At 39.5% G+C, this 27665-nt stretch overlaps 1 protein-coding gene and 1 long non-coding RNA gene across 3 annotated transcripts in view; one reads left to right on the top strand and one right to left on the bottom strand.

Moving 5' to 3' along the window:
- Positions 1-4223: 4223 nt before the first annotated feature.
- On the bottom strand, positions 4224-8786 carry MRPS30 (mitochondrial ribosomal protein S30). The gene is made up of 5 exons (XM_027708902.1): positions 8132-8786; positions 7740-7885; positions 6578-6680; positions 5890-6066; positions 4224-4531 (listed from the first exon to the last, which is right to left on the bottom strand). The coding sequence occupies exons 1-5, from the start codon at positions 8769-8771 to the stop codon at positions 4263-4265; spliced, it is 1335 nt and encodes a 444-aa protein (XP_027564703.1). The 5' UTR covers positions 8772-8786; the 3' UTR covers positions 4224-4262.
- Positions 8787-10721: 1935 nt separating this feature from the next.
- The window catches only part of LOC113981492, a 24353-nt gene continuing 7409 nt past the window's right edge, over positions 10722-27665 (top strand). For both annotated transcript variants that reach the window (XR_003538436.1, XR_003538435.1), the window contains exon 1: positions 10722-11023. This is a non-coding gene — a long non-coding RNA (uncharacterized LOC113981492). The remainder of the gene's footprint in view (positions 11024-27665) is intronic.

Below are 27665 nucleotides of genomic sequence, written 5' to 3'. Positions count from 1 at the left end.
AATCCTATATTGTGTCCATTGAGAGCAGTGATAAAATGTACTGACTTGATTACTGATTTAAAGGAATGCTGAAAGGACAAAAAGAGAAAAGAAATAGAAGGAAGATTTCCTTTAAAGGAGACATTCAGATCAACTCTTCTTGCTATACAACTAATGAAGTCAAGCATCACTTAACAGGAATGAGAAAGGTAATACAGAGGAGATCCTGTAGGAGATTTACTTCAATAAATTGAACTTCAAATATCTATTAAAAAAAGAAATAATGAATGCCCATTCCAAGAATACTTTAGCTAAAGCCAAAACCTTCAAACTATGCAGAAACCATGCACAATAGAAAGAGAGGATAAAAATTATTGCAGATATTTTTAGGTCAATACAGCTGAGCAGACACCATAAAGCTGCTGACCTGTATAGAATTATTTATCTTTCCCATAGCATAAGCTATACTCATTTAGTCCTGCAGACATAAAAAAGCATGCTAAGTGTTCTTCTGCCTCTTTGCTTTCTTCAAGAATTTTTTTATACAGTTATAAATTAGCTCATCATAAAGCGCCTGTTACCAATGGTAAGTAGCCTACCCAGATCATCTTCAAAGCTACGGAAACAATTGATAACCTCACATGTTCAAACTCCAGCTTCAAGACCAATGGGTTAGTTGCCAGGCTGAATAGCATGAAAGACTTTAGACTGGCTTCCTTCATTCTGAACTAGATATGAACAATCCCTTTAATTGTAAACTCCTGCTCCTGCAGGAGGATGTAGTGAGGTTCACAACTTCCTCCCTTCATATCACAACATGCATTAATAAATGTATAAATAGTGCCCATATACTAACTCCTTGTAGCTTGTAATTCTTCTTGGTCCTTTTCTAGATGTAGGACAGCCAGATCTTCCAAGAAACTCAGTTCTAAGAAATTATTTTACTGGGTATTTACCAAGCAAAGTTTACCCCATTTGTCAGGATACTAGAAAAGGGCTGCAGCACAACCCTTGTAACCATTAGTGGCCTCCATTTACTAACATCCTCTATAGTTCATGGTTCAGGATTTCCAGAATCAGAGTAGGAGGAGCTTCTTTAATACTATACAGAAAACCCACTTTCACTGCCTCCATCAGAGGTATACTGCCAGTATGTCAAGTGACCAATTGACTCTCTCACTAATAGCTGACTCCAAGAGTCGCTATTGCCTCAGAAAACCTTCATCTGCATCTGAGACAAAAGCAGTGGGTGTCTGCTCCAATGACAAAAAACCTGAGTACAGAAGAAATAACAGGAGAGACTTCTGCATGACCAAAATAAGGCTATAAATGCTGAAGCTATTTCTCCTGCCTGAAAAGAAATGGAGCTATCTATCGAAACAACATGACCCTGTGGAGATACAAGAAACTTTCAGTCTTCCCATCTCCTCCTCTCCACTTGAATTTTCCATTCCAAGTCACCACTTTTAGTCTTATAATATGAAACAACAATACACACAGAATTTCATAGATCAGTTAGCCACTTGAAGGTGACAAAAGTTTTAAGCAAAATAGTTCAGTACTAGAGAAAATTCATGCCTCATTACGTAAAACACAATTTTTAGAGTCCACTTTATGTTCCCTTGTATTATGCTCCAATAGGCCTAAGCAGAAACTAACACAGGAAAAAGGATCCAGACTTTGAGACTTCCATCCTGTGTTTTTGAATCACCTTTTTTTTGTTTCCTTTAAACAGCAAACTCAACAATACAGAGCGCTACAGAATGGTACTTCTACGAGACTCAGAGGAGTAAAATCATGGGAGGTTTCTGGTGAGCAAAGCTGAAGAATGGAAACACTACAGCTTCTCAGCTTTCTATTTTTTAAATATTTAGTAGGTATACAATATTTAAAAAAAAAAAAGCCCAAACAAAAACAGAGCTTTTTTTACTTTATCATTGTAAGGCAGCATTGAGCACCTTGAATAGATGAGTACAACACAGAATCATCAAATCCTTTGGATTTGAAGGGACCTTAAAAAACATATAATTCCAACCCACCTGCCATGGGCAGGGACACTGCTCACTACAACAGCTTTCTCTAAGCCCCATTGAACCTGCACTTGGAGATGAAAGATTCCTGTACAAAGCTGCATACATTAGGATATCTCAACTTTGCCAGTCAGTGACAAAAAAGCAGAACAACGCCCATTAGTTTTTCCTCACCAGAAGGTAAAATAGTGCCACCCTCTGTTTTTCCATGGTATCCCCTGTTGCAGAAAGCTAAGTCGGTACTTTGCAATTAATAAAGTGCCAGCTTGTGCTAAGCCTTCCTCCCTCACTCCCAGCTCTGGGTTCTACTACCAGGAGACACATCTACAGTGATATTTCAGTCAACAGGAAAGCTGCAGAATGGAAAAAAGTTCTTTGAATTTGCACTACTACAGCTGAAGCCACATAGGATAGACAAAATACTGAATCACTGAAAAATTAGAGGCTTTTAAACTCTGGGAGCTGGGCTTTCTTAGACTTCACATCAGCTTTCACAGGCACACTTTAACTGTGAGTCTCAAGCTGAAGTCAGTACCATATTGCACCAACTATAAAGATCGTGATAGGGTCAGAATATTCAACTGGTGTTTTTTTCATATTCTTCCATTCATTTTGCATTGTCCCTTTAACACACCAGAGAAAAAATATCAACCACCCTGTTTTAAACCAGGTCACATGACATTCTCTATAACCAACATACTTACCCAGCAGTTTATCATCTGTTTCTATACGGACCATTATTTTAATTCAAAGATCAGCACTTATCAGAGCTGGTAACATTCAAGCACTGTTAAGAAAAAATCAGCATTTAAGGACTTCCTCCTTCTCTTAAAATATAACCAATGCTTGTGCACATCTCACTTATTCAGCTTATCCCTTTCTGGTGGAGAAAGTGGCAACCATTTCCAATATTGCAAAGCACCAGTCAAATATGAGCCTACAACTACTTCATCTGCTATTAGCAAAATACTTTGTACGCCAGTTTACAGCAGGAGGTGGGTTGTTGCTCTTTCTGAAGACTAAGCTGGCCAGTATTTCAACATCAGTTACATATGACTCAGTATGGTCTCTTTAAAAACAAACTACTTGACTCTTTACAAGAACACTGGAAAATTCCAAGAAGGTCAGTTGCAGTGGATGAAACTACATAAAATCCTAGGCGTGTTCAATTATCTCAGAACCAGATACATTTCACTGATAAGCAAATATTCCTAAACAGTCCTTGTATCTTAGCAGGACCTGTTATAACAGGTCAAGGGGTAAGATTTGAAACGAGAAGGTGGTCAATTCAGGCTAGATACATGGAAGATTTTTTGCAAAAAATTAGGGTAGTAAAAAAAGGTTGCTCAGAGAAGTGGTAGGTGGATGCCTCATTCCTGGGAAACATTCAAGGTCAGGATGGACAGAGCTCTGAGCAACCTGATCTAGTTGAAAATACCCCAGCTGATTGCAGGCTTGGACTAAATGACCTTCAATGGTCCCTTCCAACTTAAACTACTCTATATTTCTGTGATGTATCTTATGAATCAGAGATCCTTGTTGTGGTCGGGGCTCAGCTGTGGTCTACTAAAAACACCCATAAAACATCCAAGTATCAGCAATGAAAACATCAACATATCTACAGATGAAATCAAAGACTAAAGTGAAAACTGTAGACTCCAAATGCATTTGAGAGTACTCTGTGTGATTCTGGAGGTGACAACGTAAAAATGTGTATGTATGTTTACAACACAATCTTTGGAAGCACCTTTCATCATAACTACTACTCCATGTCTAGAAATTTCCCTTACTATACAATTAAATTGCCAATCATCCATTTTTAAGAAACACTTCTTATTCTGAGTTCACTTTCTCTTTAGAATGTGTAAGCATTTAACTCCTTTCAGGCACAAAATTAGAAATTTATCATCTGTGATGAATATCAAGACAGTAATTTCCTAGTGATACTATCAGATGGTCATATAAATTCACACTTTGCTGTGACAGTTCAGTACAAACCTGTGGGTCTGCTAAAAGTACTCATGTGTAGAGCAACAGGCTTTTAACAGTAAATAAAAGACATTCAGGTACTCTGGACATGTATTTGTCAGTGTATGGTAGTATGCATTAAAAAGAAATAAGGCCCGAATAACATATGTATATACTGTTTGCTAGACAAATACCTGACTAAAAATAAGGCATATTCTAGCTCATACTTCATGGAGTACAATGAAGTTCAGGCACATACAAAGCAACACTTTATTGATTAATGATTTACAACTCTTTTGGTCTATTTAGTAGAAAACGAACCAAATGAAGCAGAACTTCATCATTAAAATCTTTCACATTACCATCTTCCACAACATCATACAATGGCTTACTCTCTGTACCCCAACAGATATTCTTTCGAGGGTTATTTTTAATAGTTTCTGCAGTTAGCGCTAAAGTATTTAGCTGGTAACAAAAGAAAGCAAAGTATTTTCCATCAGTCACTACTGCTTGTGATACAAAAGGACGGGTCACATCTGCTTCACTCCAAAATCCTACAAAATAAACAAATACCACTAGTTATACAAGGCTTGAAATTTTGGCACACATATGTAAACCCCAGTCCTGAAATACAGAAAAATACTGAGAATTGCAGCAGTTGTTTAGTAGGGAAAAAGTCCTGTTTGCTTTTTTCATACAGACGAAATGGAAAGATGTGGACATACTTGTGTTTTGTACACAGTTCCCTATCAGCAAGTGATAAAAACCACTTTCTGATCAGCCAAGTGACTTCTCTCAATCAGTTAAATAACTAATGCATCCAAAGTCCTGCAAATGAGCTGAGGGAAAATGTCTTTCAACTATTCCATACTGCTCAAGGGTATGAACATTTGTTTCATGACAGAAGCATGCACATGTATCCATGAACATAACTTACTAGAGTGACCAACCAAACACCAAGAACACTGTGTCAGTATTAATGCTTCAAACAATCTCCACTAAGCATTATTAGTATTTTTTAAATATTTACCTATTTATCCATGCATTACATTTATGCACTAGCACAGTAATATTCTTAAAAAATACTTGTATCATGTGCGATGAACAATGTTAGAAAGTGTTACAAAAAAAAAAAAGTCATAGATTTGAATCATGCTGCCCTTTTAACTCATGATGTATTTACAGCAGCAAACAGCTCTGAAGCCAAGATTTACTTGACTTCAACATTTTAGGTCCACAAAGTTAAGTCAAGCTTTCTAAGACACTGTCACATGAAAAATTTGATGCAGAGCCAGCAAGATACATCACAGTCAAAGGATTTTCTTTCATGTGCTGTTTCTAAAGTGAAACTACAAACCATCAGGTATCTTACAGTAACACTAAACAAGTCATTATATTTAAGCAAAAGACTGATCTGATCTATCCATCCAGGTCTTCTGGGAGTTTTAGACCAAAGCAGGCATAAAAACCTAAAGTAAGGCTGCTGACATTTTTCTTTCACTCACTGTAGTTTCATAGAATTGAAGAACTATGGAAAGAGGGGCTAAGCAACATAGTTGTTTCAGAGGAAAAAAACCAAAACTGCTTGATACTTACCACATTTCCCAGTAACTAAGGTGGAAGGAGCAAGTGAAAGAAGAATTGAGGTTTTTGCACAGGCTTAGCATTATATATGAAAAAATATTTTTCTCTGTAATTAATTCTCCCTGAAACAAAGTACTCAAAGACAAAGTTTTAACTCTCTTTTGTAAGGTCTGCTTCATTCATTAGTTCAATTAAATCTGTAAAGACCTACTTAAAAGTTGGTCTTCAGAAGCAAAATCATGAGAAAAAGTGGGTGGTGAGAAAAGGTTAAAGAACTTTACAACAGGCATTCATAACCAGGAAGAATTTGTGAAGTTGACTGTCTCACCTTGATACATTGCCTGTGCTGCCGTCCAGGCGAAAAGACTTGCAATACCATTTGATCGATAAACAACTTCAATCTGATCCTCAAGACGTGCTTTTATGAGCCTCTCCCTCTTTAGTCTATCAGGAATAAGATGAAACTGGGTATGTCCATAACAGCACGGATCTGCCACCTTTGATCCTGTGTTCCCCAAAATGAAAAAATTAGTAAGAGAGAGAATATTTTTATTATGCACACAAATACATCTTCAGTATCAGACTCTAAACGTAACGTTTGAACCTCTACTGTAGATCTGTGTAAATGTTGAGATTCTGGGTGAGACTGGAGGAGCTGCCCAATTCCAAAAGGTAAGAGTTCACATACTAAAATGTCTCTGAAGAGATGTATCAAAATTCAAAGATAGTTTTGTGTTAATTTTCTATTCAACTCAATTCTTTCAAGAAAATCTGGACACACAATACCATGAGCAGGAGGATGCTACTCCCCACTGCCTAACTGACATGAAATCTCAACAGAGATTTATATACTGCATATATTTATAAAGTATAAGCTACATATAAAAATGCACAGCTTTTTTCAGTTGATGGGAGAAGAAGAATTTAGGTGGGTTTTGTTTGGGTATTGGTTTTTGTTGTTGGATTTCTTTTACAAAAAAAAAAAAAGTTAACATTTCATGATTAGAAGCTCTTACCTATATATACCTTATTTTCATACTGCTTTTTGAACAGCGGCAGTTTGGATGGTTTGTGATTAATAACGGGAACATCTCCCAGATTTGAATCCAGGGGTACAACCTTGAAGGAAGCAGAAGAAAGAAAAACCATGATGTAAGTCACGTTTCTGACATCAGGCTTTACATATTACAGCACTTTCTGGTTAGACAATAGAAAGTGCAAATCTTGCCCACATACACCATATATAGATAACCTCAACCGAAATTAATTTTTTTGCAACAGAACCTTTTGCCTTGTGATGGGTGCTAGCACAGTCATCTTACATTGAAGTCTCATTTTTCTGCAACATAAAAAATCAATGCGTGAAATGACGCTACCAAAGTTGCCAGTTGGTACTATCTTCAAAACCAGAATCTGCTTCTGTAGAAAAACAGCTAAAATATTTCTAGCAGTAGCCAATAAACTAACTTGAACTGGCAGAGTGAGTTCACAGAATCGGTGTTCTGCACTGCACAACATTTTTAATTTCCTAGACAGTTCTTTTAAAATGCCAAGTTTTGTAGCATTTGACAGTACTAACTTAAGCAAATTGTACAACTAAGTTATTAATAAAGGTTCTGCGTTTACAGAAAGCACAGTAGTTTTCTGTTTGTGGTGTAAACAGGACAACCAGACCCACATTGCCTACACAATTATCATTGTATGAACCTGCAAGAAAAACACTAGTATATTGAAACAAAATATACTTCCAGGAAACTGAGTATTCAAGAAAATAACTATTAATCAGTACCAAAAGGCAACAGAGCTCACATTCAGATTATAAGTGCTCTCTCTTACTCCATTCTGTTCTTCACCACTCCTAACGCACTATTCTTCTCCACTGAAGAGAGAACATTTCACAACACATTCCTTATTTTTGCCTCCACTTCCAAGCATAAAATGTTAAAAACTGAATTTAATTAAAATGTAAAGAGGACCAACTCAGAGTTCAGGAGACTGTCTCAATCTACAAAGCAATCACCACAGGGTAGTAAGGGAGCTAAGACTTGAAAAAGACACTAATGTGCCACATGTCTGAAAACCAGTTATTCCACACAGTACCTGCTGCATGGTTTCAGCGGCTGTCTGAAACAAAAACGAAAATAAATATTATTAACTTGCTGTTGGAAACATGCCCACCTGGGGAAGCTGCTTTGGCACACGGATCTGGAGGTGTGGCTTATCGTCTATCTGGAATCGCACAGGATCAACTCTACCCTTCCGATGTCCATGAGCAACAACTTCCTCACCATGATGCCAGTAATAGTTAACTTCGGGCTTTAGATCTGAAACAGAAAAGAAGAATACAGAAAAAGAATGATTTACCCTGGGCATTTGAAACTTTCCCAATTCTTCTTTTGCTGCAGCCAAACACAACACTCCTAATTCAAACAGAACGATAGAGACAAATTACTAGTGATGGCCCGAACATCTGATCTGAACAGCTACACCAGCGACACTGCTGCCGGCTGGTGCTGACCCCACCGCCCTAAGGCTCCCACGCCCCCTTCTCTGTCAGCCCCACTCCGCACCGAGGGAGGAGGCCGCCAACAGCGGATTGCGGCCGGACAGGAACGCGGCGAGGGTGGAAACGAGCTGCGTGAGGAAGGGACCGGGCGTGTGCTCCTGGTCACGGTACAGGAACGGCCGCTTTTTGTTCTGATAGAAGCTCTCCTGCAGGAGAGCGTCGCAGGCCAGGGAGCGCAGCTCGCCCATATCCAGGGGTGGGAGCGCTCCAGCCGCGGGCTTCGGGCTTGTCGTAGTCCCCGAGGTTGCCGCAGCCCCCGGTGCTCCCGCTCCCGGGCCTCCGCCGGCCTTGGGCGCCGCTCCCGCCGCCACCGCTCCCGGGGGCACGCCCGGCACGAAAACGGTGTTTGTGAAGCTGCGGTACCAGCGGTCGGCGTTGAGAGCGAAGGTTTGCGGGTACACCATGTACTTGGGCCGCTGCAGCTTCCCGTACAGCCGCAGTTTCTCCTCCACCGTGGCCGCCGCGTGCACTCGCTGTTTGAAGCGCTCCAGGCGCTGCTGCTGGGCCGCCTTGCTCTTAGCCGTGATGGACGCCACCACGGGCGGGTAGAGCGGCCCGGAGGCTGGCGAGGGGCTAGTGGGCTCGGCCTGCGAGAACCAGCGGCGGCCGGGCCGGAGCAGCCGCCGCGCCCCCAGCGCCGCCATCTCCGGAGCTGCGGGACGGGGAGAGGCAGAGCTGCAAACCGCGACACCTGATTCGCCACTGGGAATCACGTGGCTGGACAGCCATCCAATGGGCAAGCGGCTCCTCCGCCGGCGGTGCCGCCGAGGCAGGAAACGGCGGGGCCTTGGTAGTCACGTGACTTGATTGCGCCCATTCCCGCCGTGGTAGGGCACGCTACGGTTCATGCGCATGCGCAAAAGAGGAATCCGTGCCGTCACTGCACGGGAACTACAACTCCCAGGATGCACAGCCGGGACAGCCCAGAAGTGCCGGGCGGGGCCGTTGTGCCGCCCAGAGAGCCGCAGAGTTAATTCGGAGGTTGGAAAAGAGCTTTAGCATCGTCTAGTCCAACCTGTGACCGCACACGAGCTTGTCAAGGAGACCGTGGCACTCAGTGCCATATCCAGTCTTTTCTTATGCACTCCCAGGGGCAGTGTGACGCCACATCCTCTCTGGGCAGTCCATTTTAATGTCCAGTCACTCTTTCATTGAAGAAATTCTTCCTACTGTCCAACCTAAACCACCCCTGGCACAGCGTAGGGCTATGTCCTATTGCTCTGTTACTCACTGTGAAGGCTCGAAGGAGCCTTTACCTGCTTCCACTCGAGACAAAACTTTGGACCCAGTTTTCCGAAGGTCTGGATCTCGAGAAGCGCGTTCCAGCTGCAGGGAAGGGCCTTCTGTACAGGACAGTGAGTACCCACAGCACTGAGTGTAAACTGAAACGACCAATTGTCAGAACCTTCTGAGCCGACAGAGTCTGGCTTTAATAAAGGAATTCAACCCTGCTAAATATGATCTGTTAAAACCTTTGTTTGTGAAACGAAATAAACTAAAATTGGCACACTGATACTGCAAGAGTGCCACAGTAAATACATATTCATCTTCGAGACACTTCAACAGCTAAGTATTTCTCTTTGGTAGACAGATGAAGTTCACTAGTTATTCCTAAAACTTCCTTTTTTTTTTTTTTTTTTTGAACTTGATGATTTGCAGTATTCTTGGGAGATTGGTTAGTTTTTTTCCTGTATTTCCATGCAACATGACTAGGAATGGAACTGGAAGTTATGAGTGGAATTGGGACAGGAGTTACATTACATGCATCCCAGATAATCTGCCTTCTTTCCTTAACTTCATTTTAGCTTTCTGCTGAACTGCTGATCTCTTCTTCAGTGGTGGAATTTTTGGAATTTGGAGGAATTTTTGGAATACGTGACAAAGATGTAAACACAGAGTTTGGGCTGAGATTTTCAAAGAATATAGAATATAAAACCATCATATTCTTTAAGAGGAAGAAAAATAGACGTTAAAGTATTGTTGATGCATAGCTAAAGAAAAGCTGTCCTTTAGCTTAAGATTCACAAAGCACGTTATAAAAGACAGATTTAAATGTTAAATTGCAACTCAGTTAAGTATCAAGTATTTAAAATTTGGATGTTTTAATTTTGAAACTAGCCGCTCTTTACTATATGGGTAAAGGGACAAGGCCTTAGATCAGATGATTGACCGTTTAGGAAGCAACCACCCTCCTTTTCCGCATTCCACATACTGCAGTCTCCAAGTGCATATGCATATGCCTGTTTTTCTCTTGATTGATAAAGGACACTGACCAGATGTGGCAAAGGAAAAGATACTGAATCTCTTCCCTTGTGATCACGGCCAGCCATGTCAAACTTACACAAGCCGTTAAAGAAAATCACCATGTACTGTTCTTGGGCACTTTGCACCTCTTCTTTCAAAATTTGTCTCCTTTGCTAGTTACAAATATTCTTCTCATTTCATACTTAAGTGTATTCATGGTCAATTTATACCCACTTGTCATTGTGCCAATATTGTCCTTTAGTTTAATTAGCTTTTTGCTCTGTTTGATGTTGGCCTTTTAAAATATTGATGGAGACCAGTCATATCACCTCTCGGTCCTCATTGACAGAGGCTCTTCTCACACAGGTAGATCTCCATTTTCCTGATCATCTTAACAGCCCTTTCTTGCCTTCCCTCCAGTTTTGCATTTCTCTCAGGGATATGTGACCATACGGAACCCATTAATTGCTACAAGGGACTGTGTTACCTACGCCAGGATTACTAACATTTTGCTACTGTTAAAAACCTTTCTCATCATGTCGTCAAATCAGAATTGCCTGCCTTGCTGCCAAATGATACTGTGAGCAACTTTTGTATGGGATATTTTAAACCTTCAAGAAGTTCAATACAAAAACTGAATGTAACTGATGAAGTAAGTGAATGTTTAAAAGACCATTTTCATTTTATCTACTTTGTTTAAGGGCTGATACCAACTATAACATTAGTTAAGAGATGTCAGAAACCAGTGCTATGCTTTAACCTACGCTTAGAATCTCTGATCTACTGATGTTCTGGTCACAGTTTAATTTTATTTGCTTAGTGTACCTTGTAGTGTCATTCATCCTGAGGTAGGAGCTGCAAGGGCTTGGATAAAATGTCCCAATAGACAGTCTGAGTAAAGGTACTAGGGTGCTTTGCTGCCAGCTCTGTCATAAACTTTTGATTAAAGTATATTATGCAGCCATAGGTCACTTGGTTCAGAAAAGCGAACTGACAATTAAAAAAGGATCTATTGTCCTTCTCTACTGACTTAACGTGCAGTATCCAAATTATCCTAAACCTACAAAGCCAGAGCATCTTTGTGATGGTTAAATGAACGCTTAAAGAAAGCCTGGATTAGAAAGCTTGTCCTGCCTAAATTGTTCAGTACAAATGCTAAGGCAGATGTCATAGCCTTACATCTCTAAAATTGAAACTAGAAAAAAGCCCTGTATCTCAGTTCCAACGTGAAGCTCATCAGTTTGAAGACCATAAGTAGTTCAGAAACTAGTGCAGTTTGAATCTACTTGAATCTACTCTGTAGGAAGCGATTATATACATATTCTTTTTCTCAAACTTAGAAATGAGACAGAGTACACTCAATGTACTCATTTAGAGATGAGATTTCGTAGATGTTAATTACTGGGCAGGCTTGGTATCTCTGGTATGCAAGTGTAGAAGCTGCTTAAGTGCACATACTTCTTCAGTAATCTTCACCAGAAGTGCAGGTACAATCCAAATGGATCACAGGGATCGCATAATGGAGGTATATCTTATCCAAGACCTAGCAGGAGATGTATGGTCTGAGTCTGCTTTACCTGGCCATGGTGGGGTTGCTCTGTGTCCCATGGGAGTCATTGCCAGATCCGCAACCACTGAGAAAAGGTTCGGTTCTTCCATCTGCTAAGCCATTTGTTCCATATCTGTGCTATGGTGCTGGTACCATGCACCTTCTCATAGACCTACATCTTATTTTAGAAGGTAGGGAAAGGAGTTAACAGTGAGACTGAAGCTCTTCAAATTAGGAAGCCTCAGAAGGTAGCCACAGGCTAGACATGGATTTTGTTATAGACTGAGTAACAAAGATACTGTAGTTTGATTCTAAAGCAGTGATCCTAGAATCGTAGAATCAGCTGGGTTGGAAAGGACCTCTGAGATGGCAGACCCTCAGCACATCTGAGGACATGCTGAGGGTTGATGATGTCCTGCTCTAGTTCTCTTAGAAAGGTAAGCCAAAAAACATGTTAGAGGTCAGTTCGGGAAAGTTCATAGTCAAAAGAGTGTCTTGACTCTAACCTGTGATAAACAAGGTTACTAATAAGTACCAGGTGTTCTTCTTGTAATAGTATGTCAAGACCTTGGAGGAAGAGTGAACCTCCACTGTACTAAACATTGCATCCTACGCCTGTATAATAAAAAAGTGATTCTTCATCTGGTAATGTCAGTTAAGTTGTAGACAGGACTGGCGCTCTGCTCTTAGAAGTACTTGCTGTGTATCTTGTACTCTTAATGGTACCAGGCAGACACATATCTTTCTACTGAGTTTTATTTTAGAAGTTCTGCAGATTAGTTAGCCAGTATGTCTCTCAGTCTGGGTCCAGGTGTTGGACAAGGCATATCCTTACTTTTTGGTGCTCATCTTGGAGGATGAGAATCAGATGTCAAAAAAACAGGAATATCTCCAGGTTTAACCAGTTAAGGTTAAATTCTCTGCCTAGCCATTTGTTTTGTGTGACTCAGGGCTAGGTCCACAAAAGAACTTCTGTGGGGTCTCTGCTTCACCCTCTCAAGCCTAAAGATTTGACTAGTAGGGAACACGTCTTTTTGTTGCCAAAGTTAATGGACTGACCAAAAATGTACAGCATATTTCAAAACTGAAAAGAATAGGTGTCTCCAGGAGATCTTTTCACCAGCTTTCTTTAGAAGACATTTTAAAAGTTTAAAAGTTCATTATTTTTTCAGAGAAAATATGATGCTGGATATTCCAGCTTAGGTAACATCGGTGGGACTGCATTCTCCATGTAAAACTCCACATACTGCAACAGACACAATCTTAACAATCTGAGAAGATGTTCATTATTTTACGACTTATATCTTCAGCTTATTTTAAAATTTATTATATGCTACAACAACAGCTACCAGATGATAACATAATGCAACTCATAGCATAGACACATGCCATAGGGAAAAGCCATTATTGTCTTTACTAAGTGAAATCTGTGGGTAAAGACATCTTTCTTATACAATTTTCAAATATTTTATAGGAATATAAAATGCATTATTTGACAGACTGAAGTATGCCATTATGTATCCTTCAATATTAAAGTACTACTAAAGTACTACTGCATAGCACTCAAAACAGCATCAGTTAGAATTAAGTTTGCATTATGTTTCAACTGCTATTTTCATGTAGTTTCTCAAACAAATTCCTTTTGGGCTAAAATTTCCTATGTTCTTCTATAGATCAAAGATCTTACCACACACACTGCCACCCCCCATTTCCCACTTAAAGCAAAATCAAAGCACATTTGTTACAGGACTATGGAAATGACAGGGCTGGGGGAGGGGGCTGTGTTTCTAACTAAAGCTTAATTTTAATTAGGAAAACAAGTTAAAAGAATTAACTTCAAAGTTGGACCACTTTCTAGTTCTTATGTGAGAGTTAGGAGTCCAGATGAATTTAAGAAACCTCCTTGTCTCAAGGCAAGGAGGCTTCCGACTGGGAATTCAAAAGGTGCAGAGGCACTTTCTGCCCTCTGTGGCTCTACATACCATTACCGAAGGGCAGTTGAGAATGGTGATATTTAAGACCACTCTGACTTCATAAGGCCATATAGATAAAAGCTTATCTTGAAGACATGCTTAGACAAAGCTTAGTTTCACTGGGCATAAAGCCCATTAGCTAAAAAAAAACAACCCAGCAAAAATCCTTTGGGAAAACTAGACTTCTTAGTCAGTTTTAAATAGTATTTCAGTGTTATTGTAGCAATTGCAAAAGAATATCTCACATATTCCCTGTGCATTTTGGGAAACATCTAAGTAGTGGGCATTCCATATGGACTGTTTCAGGCTATTGCATACAGTTTTCCCAAGGTCTGTTTTGTATGTACATAAAGTCCATCTAATTTCAACCCCTACTCTTTGAGATAACTTAGTGCTAAACAAAAAATCTTTATTGTGAAATTAATAAGAAGGAGTTTCTGAAAGAAACAAATTATTTGACTGGAGGAAATAATATACTGTCATTTTGAAAGGTGGGTTGAGCTACTTGAATGCTGATGCGATAGCTAAGTGACAATTCAACATTTGCAGTAAGAGTGTTTGTCATTTGCACAGTTATAATATTCAGCTGGTGAAAGAAGTGTGCTTTTATGATAAAACTTGTGGAGCCAGCTATAGGGTTCAAAAGATCATGCAAAGAGAAGACTGATGAGTAGATTTGGTTTAGTATGATAACGAAGGACTGGGCGTAGACCACGAGTGTTACAGAATAAAGCTGTATTTATGTACATAAATATTATTATAGTATGGTATTACTGAGGTGGCAAGCGTGCGTTTGTTCTTGAAAGGTGTTATGAAGGTGGAATTTGAAGAACTGTGGGAAAGGCTGTACTGAAGTCCAGGTGGACAACATCCACAGCCTTTCCTTCATCCACTAAGTGGGTCACCCTGTCATAGAGGAGATCACGTTGGTCAAGCAGGACCTGCCTTTCCTAAACCCATCTGGCAGGGCCTGATCCCCTGGTTGTACTTCCCGCACCGTGTAATTGCACACAAGATGATCTGTTCCATAACCTTGCCTGACACTGAGGTCAGACTAATAGGCCTGTTTTTCACTGGATCCTCCTTCCAGTCCTTCTTGTGGATGGGCATCACATTGGCCAACCTTCAGTCATCTGGGACCTCCCTGATAAATCAGGACTGCTGGTAAATCATAAAGAGTGGCTTGGTGAGCTCTTCTGCTAGCTCTGTCAGTACCCTTGGGTGGATCCCATCCAACACCATAGACTTGTGAGTGTCTAGGTGGCTCAGCAAGTCACTTACTACTTCCTTCTGGATTATGGGAGATTTGTTCTGCACCCTGTTTCTGTCTACCAGCTCAGGGGTCTGAGTACCCTGAGGATAATTGGTCCTTCTGTTAAAGATTGTGGCAAAAAAAGACATTAAGTACCTCAGCCTTTTCCTCATCCTTCATGACAGTGTTTCCCTCTGCATCCAATAAAGGATGGAGATTCTCCTTGGCCCTCTTTTTGTTATTAATTTATTTGTAAAAACATTTCTTTGTTATCTTTTACCATGGTGTTGAGATGGACTTCTAGCTAGGCTTTTACCTTTCTAATTTTCTCTCTGCGTGACCTAACAACATCCCTGTACTCTTCCTGAGTTTCCTGCCCCTTCTTCCAAGGGTCATAAACCCTCTATTTTTTTCCCCTGAGTCATAGTCAAAGCTCTCTGTTCAGCCTAGCCAGTCTTCTTCCCCGCTGCCAGCTAAGAGCTGAGAAGCACATCTCACTGATACATCTCACATCAGAATAACAGGTTACACATGTACTAGTACAGGATCTGGCATGAACAGCATATCTACATATTGTGAGCCTGGTTTAGCTCCCAAAGCAAGAGGCCCATATAACTCATTGGAAATGTTCCCTGTCCATGCCGAGCAGCTACCTAGGCGAGTCCAGATCAGAGGCTGGTCTGGCAGGTCAGTAATTCAAATATTTGAGCTCGAGCAGTAAAAACAAGCCCTGGAGCAGGTGAGTTTTCAGTTATAGATAATACTTTGGTTTCTCTACATACCCATGTATTTTGTCTTTCATTGTCCAAATTTCTCTGTAAGACACATTTCTAGCAGTTCTTTCAATGACTGAGCAGATTAGACTTTATTATATTCGCTAATGTGAGAGAAGCACATTTTAGTATTACTCATCTTACCTAACTTCAATTGTCACAGTCAGACAATCTAAGTAACAAGCCAGAGAGCAAAAAGCACCTAAAGGGTGATTTGTTCCATCCTTTCTTAACAATTTTTTTTTTCAATGAGGATTACATCACTCCCTGGAGGGAGCTAAGTCCCTACTGAAACACAGCCCGTCTTTCTGATGAAAGTAACTCTTGAACTTAAGTCATGAATTTAGAGAGAAAACTGTAAGTTGTTATCGCAATATTTGCAGTGTTTTATGATGCAGTTTTATTTGCAGACTGCAGAATCGCTTCTTTATGACTTTTGTTTTGAAGTATAACAACAAAAGGGACAATTATGTTTGAAAAATTAAGAGGCAGCCACTATATGATGAAAGCCAATACTGCTTAATGTATTAGAACTTTCAGAAAGAGAATGAATTAAGTCTGTAAAATAACATGTCACTGTACTACAAACAATATGCTTCGAGATATAAGGTGAAGGGCTATGAGAAGAGCAATACCACTAGATGTCACCATCCTTCCGCCCAAAATTCATCAGCAACCGGCCTGATAAAATCTAAAGTCATGATTTGCCAGCTCTGTTGCTTTGTATTGCAATCAAAAGCTATGTGGTATCATTTGTTTCTGATGGCATTGTGTTTAGATAGTTCTAAAATCCTAATTCTCAGGTGAAAACCCAGTTTTGGGGTTGAGGCTAGCCCAGATTCATGAATCTAAGAGGAAACACTGATGGTTAAGTTCACCCAGTAATGCTGCTGCAGCTCAGTCCAGCTGGCAGTGCATTGTTGGAGAGTATGAAGTCAAGATCCTATTCCCATCTCTTCTACTGATGTACTGTATGACTTTGGCAAGCCATTTCACCTTAGCTTTTCTGTTTTCAGTTTACTATAAACACTAGTTTCCTCCATGCAGGAACTAAGCCCAGAAATGTTGTTTGTTGGAACATCTTTATCTTAATTCAGTGACAGGTATTACACAAATGATCTGAAAAAAATAGTTATATAGATCCAGCTGAGAAAAATGCTGGACGGAGATATCTACTCCCTAATCTAGGCTTACTTATTATCCCCCATACTGAGCAATCACTAAAACTTCCTGGAGTCAGAGCTGGGATTAGAGGACTTCTTGGATGTACTTAGTACAGGACATCTGAAGTCATCAGTTCCTGCTCTCTCTCGTATTATTCAATGAATAACATTGCGTTCAGGTTTTAGTTTGTAATATCATATTGGATACAGATAGGAGCTGAATTCAATTCATCTCCTGGATAGGCCAGTCATCTTTTATCTGCTCTGATCCAGGGTGGGGTTTCCTACTTATTTTTTTTCATCACTGTCTTTCACAGAAATACAGTTAAGTGGAACTTTATAAAAATGCCTCATTGACAGGATCTTTATTTTCTTATGGATAGATCCACTCATTTGGAGCTTAAGGGGAAATATTTACTCTCATCTTTAATAAGACAAGGGAGCAAATGCAACCTTCCCTGCATTTGAATTTTCTCCTGTCTTATTCTGTGAGGTGCTTTTATGCTTCTGTCCTGGTTAGAACGGCTGGGACCAATTCATCCCTGGATGGGTGTAACACAAAACTGTGTATTCTATAGCCTCCATGCCATTTCCCAAAAACTGCTGTCAGTAGAGGCCTGCAAGGTGGGAAGATGTTCCTGTACCCTTTTATGGAATTCCCCGCTCTGATACCCTTATATGGAAGAGGGACTGAGCATCCGCATGCCCTTTTATGGAATTCCCTACTCTGAGGGAGGGACTGAGCACTCCCGCCTGAACTGGAGAGTATATAACTGGGAGTTTCAGAGCCTTGCGACCTCTCGTGGGATCCAGAGGATGACTGAGACCACCACCCTCGACTGGACTGCAATCACCACTTCTGACCAGACTGCAGCAGCTCTCCCACCAGCAGGTTTATCCCCTCTCCCTTTGCTTTGGACTCGGGGGTGGGCCAAGGTACACCACTTTTGTTCATACCCCAGGGTGCTGAGTTACACATTTGGGTTTTGCGGGTTAAAACCAATTGCCTGTCTGTATAATTGTACTTATTGCATTATTTTAATAAATTGTTATTCTGAGTTATAAATCTCTCTTTTGAATTGAGTTCATTTTCCCTTGCTGGTTAACTTTTAAACCAGCACAGCTTCAAAGACAAATGCACAGAATAACTGCACAATATCCACAACAGAAAAGACCATAGCTAAGGTCAAATTAAGTACATATATTCCAACGACAGAACCAACTAAATATATTCAAAATGGATCTACTGAGCTCTCATTTTTCCCACTGGCAGTCCCCTTTGACTCCTTCAGTAATCCTCTCCTTGAGCTGAGCTCCTATATTATCAGGTATGAGCAGGTAAGACCCCAAACATGAAAGGCTCCTTTCACATTCTGATGGGAATACTATATTTTGGATTTGAAGAAGAAAAGATTTTTTTTGAGCCAAATGGCCTGTTCCATTACCACTGCAGTATGAATTACTAGAAAGACAAAAAGTGACTGATGACGAAAAGTACAAAGGTTACTATAAAAAGAACATAAACTGTCAGCCCTAATAGGGATAGTGATTATATTTAATTACATATTTAAATGTTGAACAGCTTAACTTAGACACACTTGTGTCTATCAGTATATGTTACCAATGAAAGGCTGTACCAAACACTTTTCTTCATTCTGTCAGCACACTAGGTGACAACACAAAATAGTAGTCTACACTGTTCCCCAGAGGCTGTTCAGTTTGGAATGAGGCACAGGATGGAAGACAATGCATAGACTGCAGAAAAAGCAGCAATAAACCTGAAGATTTCACATACTTTAGTTTAAAGTAGGCACCATGTAAGTACAATCCCAACCCATCATGCATAATTTTCTTGCAAACAGACAGGTCTAGTGTTTTACACTCTGAAATGAACAAAGCAATAATTTTTATATTCCAGTATTAGATTTTAAATGTATTTGTAAAACTATAGCAACCGGGATACTTTCAAAATAGAGGAACTCCATAGTTTTTTGTGACAAAGTTCATGAACATACACATAGGAGGTTTTAGATGAGAATGAAGGATGCATTTTATGAGTTTTTTTTCAAGAAATCATAAACTTTAAATGAGCTCCTAAAACCATCATCTAAGATGTTCAATGGGCAGCCCTAGGGCTAAGCAAAGAAACATTAAGTATTTTTACTTTTTGCAGTTTTAAAGTTTACTTATGTTGTATTTTATGTAGTCATTTGAAGGAGAGCTTCGGTAAAATAAATCTCATCAATTTATTAGTATCTACACTTAAGCAGGTATTTACATTAGCTAAGTTGTCCAGACTACCTGTATAATCCAAGGATATTTGGTTAACAGAGTCAGTGTAGTCTAGAAGGCAATTTTTCTCTCTTTGGAGTAGACACCTACTGAGTAAGCTCTCAGCTATTCTCTGAAATGGGAAACTGTGTGTCCAGCCACCATAGCAGACACACACATGGTAGACATCAGAGTTGAATCCATCCCTGATCACTTACACAGATAGTACCATTTCTTCAATAACATATCAAGGTTGGACAAAGCTGGCTAAAGGTACTTTAGCAGTGTAGGCAAACTCGACCATTACTGTGACATGAATAAGGCTATTTTTTCTGACACAGAAATGAGGCAGTACTTTGCTTTTTGGAGGAAATGCTCTGGTCCTATGATGTAACCTCCTTTGCATGTCCGTGCCTCTCTCACAGCTATTCCAGCAGCACCTGGCTTACCTTGGGGTTGTGATTTATCTACAGCAAGAAGATGGATGGGTCATTGTTCCTGCAGCAAGTGTGCAACTCTGGGCCTTTATAGTGCTGAGGTACAACCCAAACCTATAGGAAGCAGCCAAAAGGTTGCATTTTCATTCAGAATATTCTGAAGTAGATTTGTGCATCATTCAGGTTTCTGAAAAGACTGTTTTCATTAATTAGTTACTAACTAATAGGAAGTATTTAGATAAAACAGAATGCAGCTACCAAAACTGAAGGGAGAATTAAAAAAGCAGCTTTGTTTTCTGTCTGGATTTTGAGACATTGGAGTCACTCACAACGCATTTTTTTAATAGTTCTCCACAATTATATGAGACAGAAACTTCCTGTAAAACACTTATTTTTCCTCAAAAGAAGTCCAGAATGGGAATGAGTTTCAACAAATCAAAATTTCCTGTTGGAAAATGTATCTCTTTTCCCCTAAATTTAGGCCTTTACTAGAATGACACCTGAAATGTTGTGATCTCTAATATACTTCCTTATGCCTTCATTGTACCTTTCTTCGTGTCTAGCAATTTGCACTTTATCTCATTCATTTTTCCAGTTTTCTTCTTCTTAGATGTTAAATAAACACTGAGCCTGATTTACTTTTTTCACTCTCACATTTCTTTCATAAAAATAAGATGCTTTTAAAATCCCGCTTCTGTCACACATGGCCTGTTATGTATCAACAAATTGTATTTTTGTTTGATTCCAGAAAAAGTGGAGTCAGGAGTTGGAACCAGACAATGTCGTTCATTTTTCTGTTTTTATTTGACAGCATGGGTAGAATATTTATAGCATATATTGCTCTTATATTTCTCTTCCACACTAAAGTATCTCCATTAAAACCCATTGGATTAGGGTTTTAATCTAAAAAAATACATATTCTCTTGTGATTACTTTAGTTCTACTCTAATTTTACTTTCTATTCCTTGACAAAATCTAACTCTGTCCTCCAAGATGTATCTTTCTCTGGATTTCAGAAAACCATTAAAAATTTAATTCCAAAAATGCCTTTGAAAAGCCTAGCTTCCCTCAGTTTTACTTTCTGAGTGTCTAAGCTCCCAGTTTTCCCATTCAAACAGAAGGAAATACAGCTCTAGTCAGGGTGGACTGAAAGCCTGGTCTTCCTCACTACTATGAGCATGTCTAAACTTATCCTTTTACATAGATATCTTAATTTTCAGCACAAAGTCACTAGATAGTGTTAAAATACTAGCAGTAACCTGTACCTGGACTTACTTCTTTCAGCAGGGAGGGCAGAGTAATGGTAGAACACATACACTGAGATTTGTAAAGTCAAAGGCTTTGTATTTCATAGAATCACAGAATCATTTAGGTTGGAAAAGATCTCTAAGATCAGCCAGTCCAACTGGTAACCCAGCACTGCCAAATGCACCACTAAATCATGTCTCCAAGAGCCACATCTACATACCTTTCTGTACCTCCAGGGATGGTGATTCCACCACTTCCCTGAGGAGCCTGGTCAAATACTTGACAACCCTTTTTCCTAATATCCATTGTTAGCCTCCAGTGGTGCAACTCTCCCGTCTCATGGTTCCTCTCATCCTGTCACTTGTTACCAGGAAGAAGAGGCCAACCCCCACCTCATTAAAACATAGGTTTGGGTAATTATAGAGAACAATAAGGACTCTTCTCAGTCTCTTTTTCTCCAGGCTAAACAATCCCAGCTTGTTTAGCTGAAAATGAACGTTTCCCACCTTTGCAACCAACACTAACCCAGTTCTTGCCTACCACAACATTTTAACAAGGCTCTTCTGCCTGTACAGCTGACTCCTTCCTTTTTTCTAATTTCACTGCCTCCTCTTCATCTGGAAGTGGAGCAAGCCATATGACACACCAGGTGTGCTTTCCAAGCAGCAGTCTACTCCCACATCATCACCTGCCACAAAAGGTCTGTAGATTCAGAGTCTTTCTGTCCCTGTGTCCTGAGCAAGCATGGTCATTCTGGGGACTTCAGTGTGTAAAGAATTCAAGTATTTAATATTCATGTTAATACACACATGCTTAAAGTTAGGTAGTTTACAGAACCAGAATCTAATTCTGGCAAAGAACTATGTTTTGGCAGTATAAGTTCTTCCTCCCAAAGAGCTATATAAAGTCCCTCTGCAGGCCCAGATTCTAAAATACTGGGGCCGATACCATCCCTGGAATTACACTGTTAAGCTTCCAAAAACACTTCTGCAAAGAAAACAGACTGTAAGCCAAACAGATGATTTTGATTATTAAGTATATGTTCCTAAAAGTAAAGTTATAGAGACTCTTAAAAGTGCTACAGTGTTCTTAACTACAAAAACAAAATGTGAAATAAAGATAACACCCACATAAGGTTACAAATTACCTGACAGGTTTTTCAAAAGAAAATAGAGAAATGCTGAGGGGCAGTACCCATAATTATGTTTTGCCTTCACTATCTACATTATGGAAACATTTTTGGATATTGAATTATGTGAGACAGTCAAATCTGTCAAATCTAAATCAAAAATTAGAAGTAAGCATGAGATTAAACAAGCTTTCTGTAAAAGCCTGTTAAAAGAATAGTCTTCATTTCTTCTGTTCTCATCCCCTTTTGTTATCTCTGCTTCACATTCTCAGCACCTTCCAGATGTGCATTCATGTGTGCAAGTTTTCATTGTTATGAGGGCTGCTATTTGTGAGGCACTTGTTTTTATGAATAAAGGAGTCAAGAGTTCATGTGCCAGCCCATCATCTCCCTCCTTGTAATAAAATTAGTTTAAAAAACATGGCACTTCACAAGCACCTAAATTGGGATTGTGTTTATATGGTCTTTCCGATTTCAGGTTGTTTTGCAGGGAGAATGGGAACAGAGTTCCATTTAGTTGCAACTATTTGTCTAACATTTCACTGAAAACTTGCAGAAGGCTCTAAGAACTGAAGGGCAATAAAAAAAAAGACATAAAAATAACAAGAATAATGAGAAAATCACAGGCTTTCACAATTCTTTCTCCTTAATTTCTTCCCTTGCTCCAGGATGTTTTCCTTTTTTGATTAGCTTGTTTTTCCTTGTGCTTACTGCAGAGATGTACACAACCACATTAGTGCTGCCATGCCATCTCTTTGCTGCTGCCAGTCCCCTCCCACCTTCCAACATGAACTCTCACAGTTTGCCGATAGCAGCCTCTTTTCTCCTCCCTCTTTCTTCCAATTATTCTCAAGTTTTATGGGGGAAAAAAAAAGCTTTTTAGTGCTTCGTTTTGTTTTCCCCTATACATTCTAATAACAACTAATCAATTGAGCCCCTAGAGAAACTGTCATATTTCCTAGTTTTTCTGATTCTTGTATGGCAGCAGAGTGTAAATATCTGTGATTTAAAAGGCCGTTCAAGAGAGCTATGGACATGATCAGAGAATGGATGGGTAAGTTCACAAACTGAGGCATCAAGAAAGTTGAGGTTCTATCTGAATTGATGTGTGAAGGGTCACAGTTTAGGGTTAGCATGACCCAGTTATGCATCATTTACATGCTGGAGCACCACTACACTGACCAATGCAGACAAGCCTTCTATCAATACCCCAAAACTGGAAGTACTGGAGACATCTGCACAAGCTAACATAAGCCAGCCCATTTCCAAATACAGCCTGGAAATGTCAGTCCAACACTTCACTTGAACTTATGTTCTTGTCCAATGGCTTACTACCTTGGATGCCTCAGCACACTAACACATCTGGACTCCATCTGGATCCAGTTGCCTATTTTCACAGTAGTCTAGATTTGACGCAGCTGTGTGGCCAGAGACCTCAAATCTCTGCTAGATAAGACCTGTTTTCCCTTGAGACTGAACCCTAAATCCATTTGTCTTCTGAGCAGAAATATCCATAGGTGTTGGAGGAAAGAAAGGTGTACAAAAGACTTTTCCCCTTGGAGAGGTAAGGGAAGGGCATACAGAGCAGCAAGAATAAGGGAGAGACAAGCAAAGAGCAACAATCTGTGAAGAAAGCCTCAGTGGCAGACAGGGAATTGTCTGCTAGCTCCTGATGCTGCTTGTTGTCATTCAGAAAAATACAAGCATAATATTTGAAATTACGGCAAGCCCTTGATTTTGAAAAAGAAAATTAACTCTTCCTTCTGCACACTCACACAGAAAAAACTGTAGCTTATGTTTAATTATTGTGTTTTGGTGGGGGGTTTTTTTGTTTGTTTCCAAGGGAACAGAACATATAGTGATTGAAAGCACATGTTGCTAAATTAATGTCCTGGAAAAATCCCAAGTGGCTTAATGTCATGCAGCCTAATTTAATTTGCATTAATAGTACAGTTTGCCAAAAAGCATTGCTGGTAGTGTGAAATTTGGTGTTTGTGCTACTGCAAAAAGTAAAGGGATATTGTATCAATGTTTTACTGTACCTTGTCCACTGACTCACAAAATATATCTAGGGTCCAGATCCATGGAATTATTTATGTGCTTAAATGCCACTATCACATTGAGACAAGGTCTATCTTGCTATATGGGGAGGTGTCTGTGTTTTGAATAATGTTAGAGAAGTGTAACAGAGACATTTTAGATGTTTGTTAAAATGAATTAATCCTAGATATGCTGCAGATTCTAATGGTGTTTCCTATACTTCCAGCAGTCTAAAATATGAAACTGGTGTTCTCTCTAAAACCAGAATGAAGTAAGAGTTTCCATTGCACAGCATGGTAACAACAGCATAGCCTCCAAAGGTTAGAGATTGATAGAAAAGCCATGTGTTAAAATTAGGATCAGGAGGAAAGCTGTTAAGATCACCCTTAATGTGCTGTGATGGTGACAGGGGAACCCCTAACCTCAGCGACACATAAAAATACCTGCACAGCTGAGAAGCTTTAAGATTCACAACTGCTGCTTGTAGAAGTAAACAGAACTTGTGATATCTGGTGACTTCTTCTTCAGAGTATGAGGACAAGAATAAATACATAGTTCAAGCAAATAGGCAAAATTCAAGAAACAAATAATATTCAATAAGGAACGTCCATCAGGTAAAACAAGAAACCATAAGGGCATTGATAGTAGGGGGAAGACCAAGAAAAAAAAAAGGCCTGTTACCTTGCAGAGGGTTAGAATTATCAGAGAGAATTTGATAAAGAGGACCATGACATTTAATATTTTTGCACTAGTTTTCATTACCAAATGATGTTTTCACAATTAATGACATCAACAGAGAAAAATTCTCAGCTTTAAATGAGAATAGACCATCTTAAATATATTATCAGGAATTCTTAAATTTCATTTGTCATTACTGAAGAGCCATCAAACACAACTTAGCAGCCATTAGTAGTTATCTGTAAATAAATTGAAGTGAATGTATGAATAGAAGGGAAACATAGTGCTGCTCTTTAAAAGATGGGAAAACAACATGTGGAATTACAGGTTTTCTGCTTCAATTAAAGTCCTAGAAAAATACTGGAGCAAATAAAAAAGCTATTCATGGTCATCTACATGAAAGCAGAGAAAAGACTAATAATCTGTATGGGTTTATCGAGAGCAAAAAGCCACGTGTGTGACACGAAAGAAAATAGATGTCATACACTTGGACTTCATCTGAGTTTCTTTAGAATCACTGATGACTTAGATGATGATATATGCAAAACAATCCTATTCAATAGAGACAAGTCTGAAGCTTTGCATACAAACTGTAATAATTCATTACCTGAATAGAGGACAGGCAACAACAGACTAGGAAGCAGTTCTGCAAAAAAAACAGTACTGTGTGCAGTTTCTAAATTCCAGGCATGAACGTATTTTTGAGCAATGCAGAAATAGATTGGCTGTGGTGAGTTTGGTGGAGTTTGAAAACAGAGCAGACAGACTTCTGTCATGAGCACCTATACCTGTTTACCATACTGAGAAGTGCAAAGGAAAGGCAACTGTAAAGACCACATTCATGGGCCACAAATGTGTCTGGGAGAAGGAACACTGCTATTAAATTAAAAAAAAAATTAAAAAAAGAAAGAAGAAAAATTGACCTGTGATATTTAATATATTGCCTAAATGAAAGCCAGATATTGTGTGCTGCTCTAACTGGCCTTTGCCAGTCTATGGCCAACCTGTTGCTGGGCCTGTGCAGGCTACTAATGCAAATTCTACTCAGGTATTATTGAATCCTGTACTCCCTGAGACAGGTGTCCTCATGCAGGAGCCCATGCTAGGAAAGAAAAGAACAAGGTCTCCCCTACATGTGGTCATGCTCAGAGCAATGCATACTGTGGTTACTACATGAAAGGGGATGTGTCAGCAATTTGTGCTCCTCTATTACTGTCTTCTGGCACAGAGTGCAAGAAATTATCTCCTCCTTACATTAAAAAAAGCATGTCCATTGTTATGAAATATTTCTTTGTGACAGATCATAAATGTTAAACGCTCTTTTGTATTTCTTTCCAGCTCAGTGTTTTTCTTGGGATTAAATTCATTATTTTATTACTGAGGAGACACATGCTGTCTCCTGCGCAGTTGCAGGATACAGATCCAAAATGGATCAAAGACAAAGGTTTTGATCACTTGAAAATAGAACATTCTTTTAAAGCAGATTACAAGTAATTATGACGTGGCACATGCATTGGACTTTTGCTGGCACAGGTCTCCATAAAAGCTCCATTAAAAAGTAAAACTAGAATTCAGCCTCTACACTTTTTAATATAATGGTTCTCAGCTTCTGCTGGACCTGTTTTATTATATTCCATAAAGGATTTTGCAAGCATGGCACAAATCAAAGGCCAAACCTATCCCTTGAAAACAGTCACAAGACATGACAAATTCAGTTTACTGGGAAGTAGACCAAGGTTGGAAGTTACAGCTTTAGTTCATTATGTCACTCAAGTTAAAGGCAGACATCCATTATGAAATGAATAGAATTTGTGGTCATCATACATTAGACACTTAGTCTGCAGTTTTAACAATTCATCAGGTAAACTGCTGCTAGACCTGGATTTATCAGATCACAAACCTTGTGGCATTCTGTCCTGAAGTAATTTCTAAAGCTTGCCTCCCTCAGATAAAGCTCTAGTGGCACAATTGTAGTAGTGTTAATGCGTTTTCGGTGTATGATTGTGCCTCACATCAGTGCATCCAATTCAGTCTTCCTTTGTATTTCTTAGCATGATTAATAGTTTCTATAGCTTAGTGCCTTAGAACTCTAAACACTTCACTTTTTGCTAGTTCCTGATGTGATGTTGTGTTTTGTTATTACGCCTAACAGATAGGTGTTTATGATGCCACAGCTATGTGGTAGATGAGTTTGCAAAAATATTCAGCTCATTAGTTTGACCCTAACTCCAGTAGTGAAGATCTCTGATTTCAGCTTAAAAAATGCCTGTTTGTATGTCAAGTAATATAAAATCTGTTGCATTTCAGTTCACACAAGGAATATTACCACCAGCAGCTATGGGTTAGACAACTTGTTCTTGAGACTCCTGTTAACTGGGCACTGAACTTAAACTCTTTGCCTTGCTTTTGCAGAAAACTACATGTCTCCCATGACTAGTGAGGGATCTCAGGGAGACTTATTCATGTAGCTGGCTAAACTACATGCCTCAAGTGGGTGTGAATCCCTCCAGCTTTCTAATTCAGAACGCCTGAAGCTGGAGGAAGGGACCCATTCATTTTTTTCCATAAATTTCTATGTCTATCCTTTTGGCATTGTAAATAAAGTTAAGGCTGTTTCCTTCTGTAAGTTACTGGCAGAGCTTGGAGAGTCAGACACTTAAATGAGCTGTCTTTTGATTCATCCCATGATGATTTAGACCCACAGTATTCCTCTCCTCTCCTCTCCTCTCCTCTCCTCTCCTCTCCTCTCCTCTCTTCTCCTCTCCTCTCCTCTCCTCTCCT

Source organism: Neopelma chrysocephalum, unplaced genomic scaffold, assembly GCF_003984885.1.
Source record: "Neopelma chrysocephalum unplaced genomic scaffold, ASM398488v2 Primary Assembly neopelma1_96588, whole genome shotgun sequence".
NCBI lineage: Eukaryota > Metazoa > Chordata > Aves > Passeriformes > Pipridae > Neopelma > Neopelma chrysocephalum.
The sequence above is the reverse complement of the archived record's forward strand: the minus strand, read 5'-3'. Positions and strand labels throughout refer to the sequence as shown.